The 14,735-nt window shown below is 41.0% G+C and overlaps 1 protein-coding gene across 1 annotated transcript in view; it reads left to right on the top strand.

Moving 5' to 3' along the window:
• The window catches only part of CUL3 (cullin 3), a 150,567-nt gene extending 140,315 nt beyond the window's left edge, over positions 1 to 10,252 (top strand). The window contains exons 15-16 of the mRNA XM_077488284.1: positions 5,206 to 5,351; positions 9,764 to 10,252. Coding sequence (XP_077344410.1) covers positions 5,206 to 5,351; positions 9,764 to 9,895 — 278 coding nt within the window. The 3' untranslated portion in view covers positions 9,896 to 10,252. The remainder of the gene's footprint in view (positions 1 to 5,205; positions 5,352 to 9,763) is intronic.
• Positions 10,253 to 14,735: the final 4,483 nt, after the last annotated feature.

Raw genomic sequence — 14,735 nt, forward strand, 5'->3', positions numbered from 1 at the left:
TTTCATTGGGTAGGGCATGCTCCCTAATTGCCCCAAAGATGCTGCTTGCACGACTTTTACTAATGTCCCACAAGCGCACTGCCCCAGTGTAAAATGTCGTACTGAAATTAACAGGAGGCGGTTTTCAGGCACCTTAAAGCACTATTTCTAGCACTAAATCGTCTGAAATCGTCTGTGAAAGAGGGCTTAGGGTAAAACATGTAACCTATTCCAGCTCCTGCTCCTGTCAGCATGGAGGGTTCTGCCTGCACCCACTGTCACTTTTTAAAAACAGCTGGCTGTGTGAGGCACCACCCACACATCTGTTTCATTCATTCAGATTCCTGTGAATGAATAATCTACAAATACCATCTTCCACCATGGCAGCTGTGGGTGTGCTGATGAATACTTTTATAGTCTGTCATGTCCTCAAGGCTTTCAAACAGAGCCCCTACAAAGTTATGGGCTGAAGGCCAGGAGACGTGTCTGCAGGAGCCCGCATTACACCCTACACTCGTGATTTACTGATCCCAGGTGCAATGCTTTCCAGGCTCCTGCAGGGAAAAATACATGCACTTTTTTTTTTTTTTTTTGCAAAAAAAATAAATGTGCATTGGTTTCTTATGAAGGTGAATTTAGCCTTGAATGAGAGGCAAATTTTCTCTGAATTCTGGAGCAGTGTAGCCTCCTTGTCACACCATCAGAGCAAGCTGCATTAAGTGGACTTCACTGACAGGCTCAACCGGTATTGAGACTTTGCAGGTGGGCTAGAAGAAATTATGTGCATATGTACCTTTTTTTTTTAAGTACTGCATCATTTTTTTGAGCCATGAGAGGCCACAGTTCTACTTTAAGGTATTATTCCCCTCTTTGGCATGCTTGAAACAAGAGCCTTATTCTGAAAGTTTGTGGAATTAGTTTAACCACTTGGGATCCGCGCTATTGCCGAATGACGGCATTAGCGCGGACCTAGATTGCCGGGACTACGTCTATTGACGTCGTCCCGGTTACGAGCGGCCTGCGTGCCCCCTGAGGGGCGCGCGCGGCGCGCTCTGTGATCGGCGAGTCCGTGAGACTCGCCTGATCACCGATCCGTGTAAGGGGTCGATCCCGACCCCTTATCACGTGATCAGCTGTCAGCCAATGACAGCTGATCATGTGATAAAACGGAGCCGGTAATCGGCTAGTATTCCTCCTCGCGCTGACAGCGCGAGGAGAAAAAAAAAAGCCGATCGCCGGCGGCCGTGTTCGGGACATCAGTCCCGATCACGGCCAGCAATTCAAGCGGACACCTGCCCCCTGCCAGTGCCCACCTGCCACCCGCAGTGCCATCCTAAAATAAAGTAAGTGCCCACAGTGCCACCCAGCAGTGCCCACAGTGCCACCCAGCAGTGCCCACAGTGCCACCCACAGTGCCACCCAGCAGTGCCACCCAAAATCTGCCTCAAAGGTGCTGCACCCCAGTGCCGCCCATCAGTGCCCAGCAGTGCCGCCCATCAGTGCCCAGCAGTGCCGCCCATCAGTGCCCAGCAGTGCTGCCCAGCAGTGCCACCTATCAGTGCCCATCAGTCCCATCTATCTGTGGTACCTATCAGTGCCCATCCGTGCCACTTATCCGTGCCACCCATCCGTGCCATCTTATCTTTGCCCATCAGTGCCGCCTTATCTGTGCCTATTAGTGCCGCCTTAACTATGCCCATCAGTGCCCACCAGTGCAGCCCATCAGTGCCCACCAATGCAGCCCATCAGTGCCCACCAATGCAGCCTATCAGTGCCGCCTAATCAGCGCACTTCAATGAAGGAGAAAAATGACCCGTTTGCAAAATTTTATAACAAACTATTAAAACATGATTTTTTTTTTTTTTTTTTTTTTGCATCTTTTTTTGTTTGTTTAGCAAAAAATAAAACTCCGAGCTGTAACTAAATACCACCAAAAGAAAGCTCTATTTGTGGGAAAAAAATGATAAAAATTTCATTTGGGTACAGTGTTGTATGACCGCGTAATTGTCACTCAAAGTGCATCAGCGCTGAAAATTGGTCTGGGACTGAGGGGGGTTTAAGTGCCCAGTAAGCAAGTGGTTAATGTCCAGTGTGAGCTCCACCTACTCTATCAGGGTTTTTTCCATTAGCATTGAAATTGTATTTCCCTGTATTTTCTTATAGAAGTGTTTAGGTCTGTCAGCAGACACAAAACAATTGGCTACTAACAAATTATGCAAGACCTCCAGTCCTTCATTTGGAGTTCAGTTGGTTTGAGGTGTGACATCAACTTGTTGCATGGAATGACTGGTTGCTGATGAGGGTTTGGGTGCATGGGTACTGCATGTGTCAATTGGCTCAGCTTACAGTAATATTACTCCCTGTGTGCACTCTTCTGAACTACAACCAAAACATAATAGAAATGCAATTTAAGTTGAGGCTGAATAAAAGTGCTCTAACCCCACCTTTTTCACTGTTTTCACAAAATAGATTCAGGGCATGCTTTGAATGTTACTGTTAATGGTGTGCTTATGTTGGCCCAACCTAGCAGTCAAGCCATCAAATGGCTGGTGTTAGAACTGATTGTATATGCAGCACTATGGCATCTGCAGATCAGAGGCTAAAAGGGCAGCTTCCTTGGATGTAAAGGATAGGGGTTTTAGGAGTTCTTGGATGTAAAGGATAGGAGTGGTTGTAAACTCTCCCCCACAACTTTGTCGCATGTAAATCAGCATAAAAAACCCTAATGAACACTGCTTGTAGATATCTCCTTATTTGCTTAGTATTGTTGTAATCCCCTTGTTCTTTAGAATGACATCACTGAGCATGCCCAGATCTCCCCTGATTAAGGCACACTACTTGTCCATCTGTTATCAGGACTTCCTACGGCACACCACTGATATCCCAGGAGGCTGCAGAATCATTCAGCGCTTCCTCCTACACACCATGTGACCGTGTGACATCACATGCAGTGTAAACCTAGCCATTACTGAAGTCTATCAGCTGAAGCTGATAAGAGTGACAAAGGCAAACATTAGACAATAGGCACAAGTAAATACTATGAAATAAAACAAGTCAGCTATGAACAGGGAAGCAGGGTTGCCATAGAAACGTTGGATTGAGAAGGAGGCTTGGTTAACAGTACAGGAAGTGCTCAATCTATGGGCGGAAATGCACTCCACTGTGGACTCTGAAAACAATACTTAAGATGGCGCTGCCTAACCCCTGGAAACAAGTTTTTTAAAGTTTCTTTAAACACTAATCAAATCCGATTTGGGCTGGATTACAGTAGCTATAGTTTGAGTATAACGTATTATAATGGACTAAATGAAAAGAAGCATCAGAGTGGGAGAGTTTATTTCCTCTTTAAAGCTGAGAATATATATATATATATATATATATATATATATATATATATATATATATATATATATATATATATATATATATATATATATATATATATATATATATATATATATATATATATACATACATACATACATACATACATACATACATACATACATACATACATACATACATACACACACAACTTCGACACTGCCTGATAATTTCTGATATGGGGGAGGATGACCGGGCTGCTTGTAAAAAGTAATTGACCCAGAGAAAGTATGCAAAAAAAAAAAACCTTAAAGTGGTTTTAAGCCTGGGGCATGAAATATGAACAAAGCATATCCTCTATAGTGTGTAATTGTCTAAATTAAGAGCAAAGTGTCCTTTCTATGTGCTTTGTTCCTGTTGGCATGACTAACCTCTGACAAGCTTTGTTGACAGGAGAGGGACCTCTAGCTGATTGACGGCCTCAGTTCTGTCCCTGTGGGTTGTCCCGTCCAGTCAGTTCTCAAAACTGCTCTCGCTGAGCTCTGCAAAGTGTAACTTCAGCTCTCCGCCCCCTTTGTTTTGTTATGGCTCAGACAGCTTTATAAATGATGCACTTTGAGCAGATGAAGAGAAGACTTCAGATAAGTAGGTGCATTTTATGGAGGATGATCTCTTTATCACCTGAGAATAGTCACTTCAAAATGGGTATATGTAAAGGGTTTACAACCACATTAACAGGTTTTACTTGGCTATCTGCTTTTTAATGGCCAGTGACTCTCAAAGTAGTGTAATCAGGATTAGAATGACAATTTCCCTAACCATTAAAATGCCTGCCTCATTAAATATAAGCCAGCAGGATTTTTCTTCTTTACAGTTACTGTAGGAGTAAAAGATTACCCTCCTGTAAAAGTTATTTGAATTTAAAATCTATAATTATTTTACTTCGACCCCTTTCACACTGGAGCGGTGCGCTGGCAGGATGGTAAAGTCCTGCTAGCAGCATCTTTGGAGTGGTGTGTGTATACCGCTCCTCCACTGCTCCTGCCCATTGAAATCAATGGGGCAGTGTGGCTATACCGCCGGCAAAGCACTCCTGCAGCGGCGCTTTGCGTGTGGTTTTAACCCTTTTTTGGCTGTTATCGGGAGTTAAAAGCACCCCACTAGCGGCTGATTACCTCTGCAAATACGGCGGTATGCCGACCCCGTCCCAGTGTGAAAGGGGTCTTCACGATAATTCTTTTTGCACTGTTTTTTTTTTTTTTTTTTCTGTTTTACATATCCATATGTGGGTAAAGGTATCAGATACCGCCCTCTGTTTCATTGGTTTGCCTTCAGCAAAATATTTGATATAATCATTTTAAAAATGATTTTTATTTCTCATAAATTGATTATGCTAAATGGTCTGCACGGTCTGTAAGTAATATGATTTGAGCTTTGCAATTTGTTTTTGTTCCTCTAGTGGTAAAAGGGAGCACTACATCACTTTAAAACATGTCCATTAAAATGTGTATGTATTCACTAGTTTCCTGCTGAAAAAACAGTGGCAATGGAGCTGCTATGGCATTTTGTGTTTCACTGTTGTGTTTTTTAGGTTTTGACTTTAAAAGGCTTTCTGTGTATAAAAGGACTAGGGAAAGAATGTAAGAAACCTACTTCATGCCACATGTAAATATTAGACTCCAGACCTTCATAGCATGTGATGGTGCAAGGGAAAGAAATATTAAACATTAGTAATGCAAACCTGTTGGAAACTGGATGTTTTTTAAAAATCTACACTGTACCTTTATTTGGCTACACATTTGAAATGTGATTTGGCTATTGAACTTAAACTTTCTAAATGGTCATTAGGTAATTTTATTCCTTGCCATTTAACTGAGACTGATGTATAATCTACTTTTGCAGTGGCTGCCAAACAAGGTGAATCAGACCCTGAAAGAAAGGAGACCCAGAAGAAGGTTGATGACGACAGAAAGCATGAGATAGAAGCTGCTATAGTCCGGATTATGAAATCTAGAAAGAAAATGCAGCACAACGTATTAGTAGCAGAGGTAATGTTGAATAACCTTTTTTTATATTTACGAATTCTCATTTGTACTGTGTACATATTAAAAACCCATATCACAGCCCTTTGTTCCCTATAAAGAGGAACAGAACTTTGTGCTAAAATGACAGGCAAAGAGTTGCTGCTCTCGTCAGAAACTCCAACAAAGAGACCCGTGAGCAGCGAGAAATTTGCATCACTAAATTTCACTGTGACCTGTATAAGAAAATTTGTAATGCCACTCGAAAGGCTGCTATAGGGTTTGCCAATGTCTCACAGCTAGCGGATGCAGGCATCCAAAAAGCTCATCCTGGCTCCAGGTAAATGTACCCAGAAGCAACTGATGGAGCGTCACATGCTGACGAAACAGCCCAAATACAAGGAGGTAAGATTTGCCTTCAGCCCGATCTTCTGTGTTTTGCACCTACAGGGCTTAGTGATGGAGGTGGGAGTGCAGCTGTTTTGTCTATTGTTGAGGCGGCTTATGAGGCATAAAGATGGGCGTCCGTATTGTACTCCCACATCTATGAAGAAGCCCTGTGGGTGAGGGGAAGTGTGTCAGAGGGGCATGGCCTGGGAGCAGCCTGGCGTGGGAGGAGCCTGGGCTGAAGCCGCATATAGACGCCTCTTATTCAGGCTGTGTTTCCAGTGTACAGCACTCAGTTGCTTCTGATCCCACAAATCTCATCCTGTCATGAGACTAGCATTCAGAGACAGCAGACCTACAGCTATGAGATTGTAGGTACAAGAGTGCCTAGGCACACTCGCATACCAGCTAATGCACTGCTTTAGCAGGGCTTTTTTCCCCAGAAAGAATTCAAGGAGGTAAATTTTCAGGGTACTTCTTAATTTTTTTTTTTTAAGTTCAGGGCTGCTTTTATAACCATTACATAGCTCTGCTACTTGAAGGCGTTTAAACTTTTCCACTGCATTCACAAGGAAAATTGTCTCTGAATGCAGTCTTTCTGTGTTGAGCGCCGATTATCTGTTCTTAACCACAGGTAATCACTCAATGTATGATGACATGTGGACTGATGCGGCCGCTGTCAGCCTGCCATTCATCTGTATTGGGCTTCCTGGCCGCAGCTATTCCTATACCTTTGATTCCTTCCATTTAAAGAGTTGATTCTTTACAGTACGAATCCGCTGTTGGTTGCTTATGATCCATGTGAAGCTCTATTTACTCATTCTCTTCTGAAATTCATACTTGAACAGTGTAGAACTAAATTTAATGAAAATTAAGACCAAGACACTGCATGTTAGATTAGTGTGATCTGCGTGAAAACATTTGAAAGTCTTGCATTTACATACTAATATACAGTAAACAAAAATATTTGATCCCCTGCGGATTTTATAAATTTGCCCACTGACCAAGAATTAGTCTATAATTTGAATGGCTGGTTTATTTTAACGAGACAGAATAAAAACAAATCCATAAAAACTCCTTTCAAAAAAGTTATTCATTGATTTGCATTTTAATGAGTGAAAAGTATTTTATCCCCCATCAATCAGCAAGATGTCTGGTTCCCTGGTGTTCTCTCTGCAGGTAACCATCTGAGATTAGGAGCACTCTTTAATTGAGTGCTCCTAATCTCAGCTTTTTACCTGCATAAGACACCTGTACACAGAAGCAATTAATCAGATTCCAATCCCAAAGAGCTGTCCAAGGATGTTAGGGAAAAGATTGTAGACCTACACAAGGCTGGAATGGGCTACAAGACCATTGCCAAGCACCTTGGTGAGAGGGTGGCAACAGTTGGCGTGATTATTCGTAAATTAAAGAAACACAAAACTGTCAATCTCCCTCTGTATGGTGCTCCATGCAAGATCTGGCCTCATGGAGTTTCAGTGGTCATGAGAACGGTGAGGAATCGTCCCAGAACTACACAGGAGAATCTTGTCAATGATCTCAAGGCAGCTGGGACCATAGTCACCAAGAAAATAATTGGTAATACTACGCCATGAAGTCCTGCAGTGCCCACAGGGGTCCCCCCTGCTCAAGGAAGCACATGTACGGGCCCATCTGAAGTTTGCTAATGAACACCTGAATGATTCAGAGGAGAACTGGGTGAAAGTGGTCAGATGAGACTAAACTCGCCGTATTTGGAGGAAGAATGTTGCCCATGACCCCAAGAACACCATCCCCCACCGTCAAACATGGAGGTGGAAACGTTTTGGGAGTGTTTTTCTACTAAGGGGACAGGACAACTTCGCCATGTAAAAGGGACGATGGGTGGGGCCATGTACTCTCAAATCTTGGGTAAGGACCTCCTTCCCTCAGCCAGGGCATTGAAAATTGCTGTGGATGGGTATTCCAGTATGACAATGACCTAAAATACATTGCCAAGGCAACAAAGAAGTGGCTCAAGAAGAAGCACATTAAAGTCCTGGAGTGGCCTAGCCAGTCTCTAGACATTTAACCACATATAAAATATATGGAAGGAGCTGAAGGTTGGAGTTGCCAAACATCGGCCTTGAAACCTTAGTAACTTGTAGAGGATCTGCAAAGAGGAGTGGGACAAAATCCTTCCTGAGATGTGTGCAAACATGATGGCCAACTACAAGAAACAACTGACCTCTGTGATTGCCAACAAGGGATTTGCCGCCAAGTACTAAGCAATGTTTTGCGAGGGGGTCAAATACTTATTTCACTCATTAAAATGCAAATAAATTCATCACTTTTTTTAAATGTCTTTTTCTGGATATTTTTGTTCCATCTCACTGTTAAAATAAACCTACCATTAAAATTCTAGACTGATTTCTTTGTCCGTGTGCAAACCTACAAAATCAGCAGGCATCAGATACATTTTTCCCCTCACTATACTGCAAAAATAGTACGGCTCAAACCAGTGGTAACGAAAATGGCAATAGAAACAAGATCTCAGCTGTGAAAGACCTTGAAATAGTTTTTATGGACATTTATTGCATGCTTGGACATGGATGAACCTTCCGAAAAAAGGAACTAGCACATTTAAAAAAAAAAAAATAACTTGGTTCCAAAGCCTTTAAGGTTTTTCACCCTAATATATTCTATGCATTAAAAAGTATGTTTGTTTTTAATTTAAGAAAACCACTAAATGTCACTTTAAAACTGACTGAACTAATTTTGTGTCCATCATTTTTTCATAATTTAATGAAAATCAGACCCTGAAAATGTTAAAGAAAATGGCATGGACAGAATTGATGGGACCCCAATATTTTTTTTTTTGCAAAGCATTTAAAGAAAATCACTGCAGAAGAAGTAATTTCTGTAGCTTTTTTACGGGACTTTTCTTTGCTATTCTTTGAGTCTCTTATCTGTGTTATGGGCCATTATTCTATTGGAGGACCCATGACCAGCGTCTGACACAACTTTTTGAAAATGGACAGTATATTTTGATCCAGAATTCCTTGATGGTCTTAAAATGTTGTTGTGCCCTGTACCCCATGCTAGATGCATCAAAGAGGCTGCAAAACATAACCAAGCCTCTACCATGTTTTGTAAAGTAAGCAAAATGTTCTTTTATTTGAAAGCCGCCTTTTTTTTTTTTTTTTTTTTGTGCTGTGAACTTGATGTTCCGTGCCACCCAACTTGACTTTTGCCTCCCCTGAAGCTGTGGTTTTTCAGTAACCATTTTGCCAAATTCCATGCTGGCATTTTACTTTTTCTTCCGACAGTGCAATCCCCCTGGGTCAACTTCCTTTGAGCTCACTGATGGTGTGATCAAGCATTGCTGTACTTTGTTTTTTGAGTTCAGCTTGTATCCTTTCTTTTCTGATCTTCTCAGACAACTATCTCCTTAGCTTATTCTTATCCATGCTCAGTGTGGTGCACACAATGATACCAAACAGCAGAGTGACTACTTTTTTTCATTAAATAGCTGACTAGTTACAAGATTTAAGACGTGGTAATAAGTACAGAAAACTCTCACTACAATCCACCTATTATCTCTTCTAGGGGTACCACCAAATCTGTCCAGGCCATTTTAGAATAACTTTGTAGAATAGCAATAATTTATCTCTCTTCACGCTTTTCTTTTCACTGACCTACCAAAGACATGCATGTATACATGGGACAGATGGTTTTCATTTCATCAAATTTTGGGAGGAATGAAGCATTGTTTCAATAAGCTGTAAACTTACCAACAAATTTGTTGAATGTTTAACTTCCTAAAGAAAGCAAAAACTGAGTAATGTACGTGATACTTTGAAGTTTCGAGTGTAGTTAATTTTTCGGGACAAGCTTACAAGAGATCTAATTTATTCTTCCAGTCCAAGCAGCTGATCTCCTGAAAGTCTGTCCTGTTCAATGAACTGTTAGTGCAGATAACGTGTCATGTACATTACTTTTGTTACTAGTAGACTAATATGCAACAGTCATCTTTTGCAAAGTAAATGACTTCCATTATGGTTTTGATTTGGATTTTTTTTTTCTTTTAGGTAACACAGCAGCTGAAGGCCAGATTCCTTCCAAGCCCAGTTGTTATTAAAAAGCGCATTGAAGGACTTATTGAACGGGAATATTTAGCACGAACACCTGAAGATCGCAAAGTGTACACTTACGTAGCATAAAATGCGTTTTGCAAATGAAATTACTCTTGGACTTCATACCCCTTCGCATGGACTGGGAAGTTCTTTTAAATCATTACACGGTTACGAACTCCATCTATTAAATTACAGTACGTGTTCTAGAACATGCACAACACGCCTACAAGAATTTTCAACATCCAATTTCCCTCGGGGGGCCTTTGTAGATATCATTTATACAGTTCCTTTGTGGAATTGTTAACACCCAGAATTTTCTTTCTCTCGATTACTGTATGGAAAGAACGAACACCAAAAAAAGAGAAAATAATAAAAAACTAATTTAGGAAATTCAAATCGCGTTAATAAAATTGTGGGGATTTTATTCCCTCCCCCCAAAAGTTAGTGGTGGTGTAAGTCTGTTTATGTCCTTTTTTTTTTTTGTCAACTTTTTTTATATAAATATATTTTAAATGAGATTATTTCTCATAGGTTGCAGTTCTTCTTAAAGGTATAAAAAAAAGTTAATTTTTATTAACACGGGGAATGTCATTGCAATAATTTTGGATGTGGGTTACTGTCTTATTTGATACTTGCAGATAAAATTGGCTAAGCCAGATGCATGGGGTGGCTTTGACCTAAAGAAGCAAGATATAGTAATATATTCTCTCCTAAGTGTACGCAGGTTATGGAAACAGCCACATGACTTTCGTTTGTATGCTCTTATTGTGCGGTTTGCAAAGGTCACAGTCTTTCGGTGCTACAGTGTGCTTGAAGGCTAAAAAGGTTTCAGTACTTGGTGGGCAATAGGGTTGTCTGTATCTTGCTGGTGATCCAATTTTTCCCTTGAGTTGACCCAGTTCCTTTGTTCTCCATATTTGCCAAAATATGGAGATTTTGTAAGACAGGGTAGTAAAATCAGCTTTGTAAATTATTACCTTCTTGTATGATATTTCTTTTTTTATTCCCCAGTAGGCATTTTAAAATTTGCTGGCTGCCACATTTCCTGTCTCTTGTGATGCTGCTGGTGATGGAGCAATCACAAAAATGCACTGAGGGTATTTAGTCTTCTGCAGATAACCATAGGTTCTAAACTTCATTAGGACCTGCCATCTGAGCATGTTTTATTTCTTTACACTGAGCTCTAGCTGTTGATTAGTCTGCTCGTGTGTAACCAGAATAAACCAAATATGCACTGTTGATGAGGCTTGAACATGTAGAATCTGTGGTATAGAGCAGGGGTGTCCAACCAGTGACCCACGGAGACTTCTGATGGGGCCTGTGACCTCCTATTCTGGGATGGCTGGTTGGCAAGCACAGATCAGGATTGCCGTCCTAAAGCATCAGTGTTGTGATTGAAGCCAGAGGTAGAGAAAGCAAGCGACTTCAGAGCAGAGGCACATAATGCTTCTTGTATAGTGCTGGCTCCTGGCAAAGGCAGAGCGATACCAAATGCACTCTGCCTGGGATAGCAACAGCCGGCGATACCTGAATGGAAGACCGTTATTTAAGGTAAGTTTATTGCTAAAATCAGTGTATATTTGGGCATATCTGTTCTGCAGTGGTTACTGGGCTACTTTCAAACTGATCCACAGGTGCAGTGCACCTGTGGGTTACCTGCATTGGGCCATAGACATCAGTCATTACCTGCAGGTTTGGTGCACTTTTAGGAAGTGACCCACAGCTGCTGGATATGATAGAAGTCTTTGGCAAAGTGCATCTAACCCACAGAAAAGCCACAGATGCACTGCACCCACAGTGTGGGTAAACCGCAGCCTTTTAGGCCTCTTTCACTCAATCTGTCCGACCTTCCATTCATCTCTGTAGAGCGGCAGATGTAAACAAACTTGTATCAGTTTAGACCCCACCTACCTCCAATCCGACCCACTAAAAAAAAAACAGAAGGGAATGTGTCCCCTTCCATCTGGGCGGATCGAATGGCCTGTAGAGTAGAGTGGGCCGTGTCTGCTCTGCATATGCAGTGTGGACACAAGCCTGTGATCCGCCCGCTCCATGACCAGTTACCAAGTCGCTTAAGTGGCCCTCGCTCCTCAAAAGGTTGGGCACCCCTGGTATAGAGGAAAAACGATTTGTTGGCAAAATGAATTACAAAACTTTACACTCTAAGGTAATAGTTCCCTCGCACTAGCTATTGTATTAAGAATGATATAAAAACTCAGCTTTACCAGATTCCATTGATTGTGTAAAAAAAAAAGTGTGATTTTAACTGTACCTCCTGAGGAATTAGTTCCTTATAGGAAACATATTTATTTTATATTTATTATAACTTGTAGTCAACTGGACATAATCACGTGAGCTTCAAATCTTATAACATTATACAGTATTTGGAATCACTTGTTTTTGTGATCAATAATTGCTTTTCAGGATATGTGCTGAAGCAGGAGCTTGTTCACCATGACCCGTTTGAAATCACATGTATATCTGTAGACAATCATATCATAAAATTGGACTTTTATTACATCTCTGTCAAGAGAAATATTGAAGCAGTCATTATTGACCTTCTGGCAGTATTGGTGGCTTTGCAGGTGTACTGAGCATTTGGATTTAGCACTTATTCTGGTGTATGCATGCAGACTGTGAAGTTGGAAACACTGAATTTGCATTTTTTCCCATTGTAGGGAGTCTGGACATATGAAGCCATTAGATCAGTATGACAACTGGGAAACTAGCCTTTCAGATGTTAAGGATGTTAGTGGCAGGCTTTGCATCTCTCAGCACAAAGTTCAAAATTGATGTCAGGCTTGCTTTTTAGGAAATGTGTACTGCCTGCCATTGCTCATCTTCCCAAATGAAAATACTAGTTTCATGACTGTCTTACTCATTCTTTGGGTTTAGTACAGGGGTGTCCAGCCTGCGGCCCAACACAAAATCGCAAACTTTTACCCCCTTCCTGACCAGAGCACTTTTTACAATTTGGCACCTCGTTGCTTTAACTGACAATTGTGCGGTTGTGCAACACTACCCAAACAAAATTTGTCCTTTTTTTTTTTTTCCCCACACAAATAGCTTTCTTTTGGTAGCATTTGATCACCTCTGATTTTTTTTTTTTTTTGCGCTATAAACCAAAAAAGAGCAACAATTTAAAAAAATAAAGTTTTACTTTCTGCTATAATACCCCCAAAAATGTTTTTAGAAAAATCAAATTTCTTCATCTGTTTAGGCCAATATATACTCTTCTACATATTTTTGGTAAAAAAAATCACAATAGGCGTATATATTGATTGGTTTGCATCTACAAACTATGGGAAAGATTTCTGGCATTTTTATTGCTTTTTATTTTTTACTAGTAATGGCAAGGATCTGAGACTTTTAGCATTACTTGCTGACATTGCGGCTGACAGATCGGACACTTTTGACACATTTTTGGGACCATTGACACTTATACAGCGCTCAGTGCTATAAAAATGCACTGATTACTGTATAAATGTCACTGGTAGGGAAGGTGTTAACACCAGGGGGAGATCAAGGGGTTTAATGTGTTCTCTAGTTGGTGTTTTTTAACTGTATGGGGCTAGGACTCTGACTGGGGGAGGAAACAAATCACTGTTCCTACTTACTAGGAACAAATTATGTCTCCTCTCCCCTGACAGAACAGGGATTTGTGTTTACACACAAATCCCTGGGCTGGCTCTCGTGCCCGCCAGCCATGCGCATTAGGTCCCATACTGTGCTGTGGGCATCTCCGGCAGCTCTTAAAGGTAACAACATACCCATACATTTTGCGCTGCCTTGCCATTCTGCTCATGTATAACAGCATGAGCCAGTCGGCATGTGGTTAAAAAAAAATTTTTGTATAGGGGGGGGTGGGGTAGTAAAAATGTGTGTTTTTTACACTGGGCAAATACATGCGGCTGATGAAAAATGTCACGGGGTGTCTTCAGTCACACTGAACCCAACTTCATGTGAAGCCTTATGATTTCAAAGTTGCATGTTAGTGTGACTTCAGGCATGACTTGGAAGACATTTGTGTAACTTCATGCAAAGATGTCCATGCAAGTCACACCTGAGGTTGCAAAAAGCAGTGGAAAAACTATTTACAAAATCGTAACGACTTTGATGTAGTTGGCATCACACAGATTTGACTGCTTTCATTGCGGACAATAGGAACTATGAACATGCATGACAAATCGCACTGGTGACTAGGGACTTACTGGACTTTTTATAAGTTTTTATCTTCAAGAAAAATATCCCACTCTTCGCAATCACGCCTTATTAATGTCATCAGTTTTTGGCAGCACCTGTATTTCTGAGCAACTATTTTCAAGGCTGAAGCACACTAAGGGCAAAATTTAGAGCCAAAATATGAGCACCTTTGTAGAATTGCTGTTACATCCATCCAACCAGATTCTGATGTGTTGGTTTATCAAAAACAGTGTCAAATAATGCACTAGTTTTATGTTGCCCTATTAGTTCTATAATAAAAAATATTTTAAAAAAAATGCAGTGTTCTCGGGTACATTATCTGCATGCATAATCGTAAACTTGTGCTCAGACTTTTTCTGCTCATCAGCTATCCTTAGGCCTCCTGCACACTGGACGTTTATTACCTCTTCTTCTGGCCTAGGAAGGTCAAAAGGTTGGACACCCCTGTTTTAGTACATTCTTATTTAATTATTATTGAACTTATTCAAATCAAGCATTCTTAATTCAGACCCACTCTGTATTATATTGGCTGCAGGCAACAATCATTTTTAGGACAGCAGAAATTGCGCTCTTCAAGTTTCCCGCAGTATAGGTATCCTTTATTGTTTAATGGAATGGTGGTAGGACTGCACACTAGTTGGGAGATTTTGCTAATAGGACTATGAAAATATACGTGGCCAGTGAATGAATCATCCGGTTGGTGTTCATCCAATTAAAGTCATCT

The sequence above is a fragment of the Lithobates pipiens genome, unplaced genomic scaffold (assembly GCF_037356315.1).
Source record: "Lithobates pipiens isolate NorthernLeopardFrog02 unplaced genomic scaffold, aLitPip1_a1.2 Scaffold_18, whole genome shotgun sequence".
NCBI lineage: Eukaryota > Metazoa > Chordata > Amphibia > Anura > Ranidae > Lithobates > Lithobates pipiens.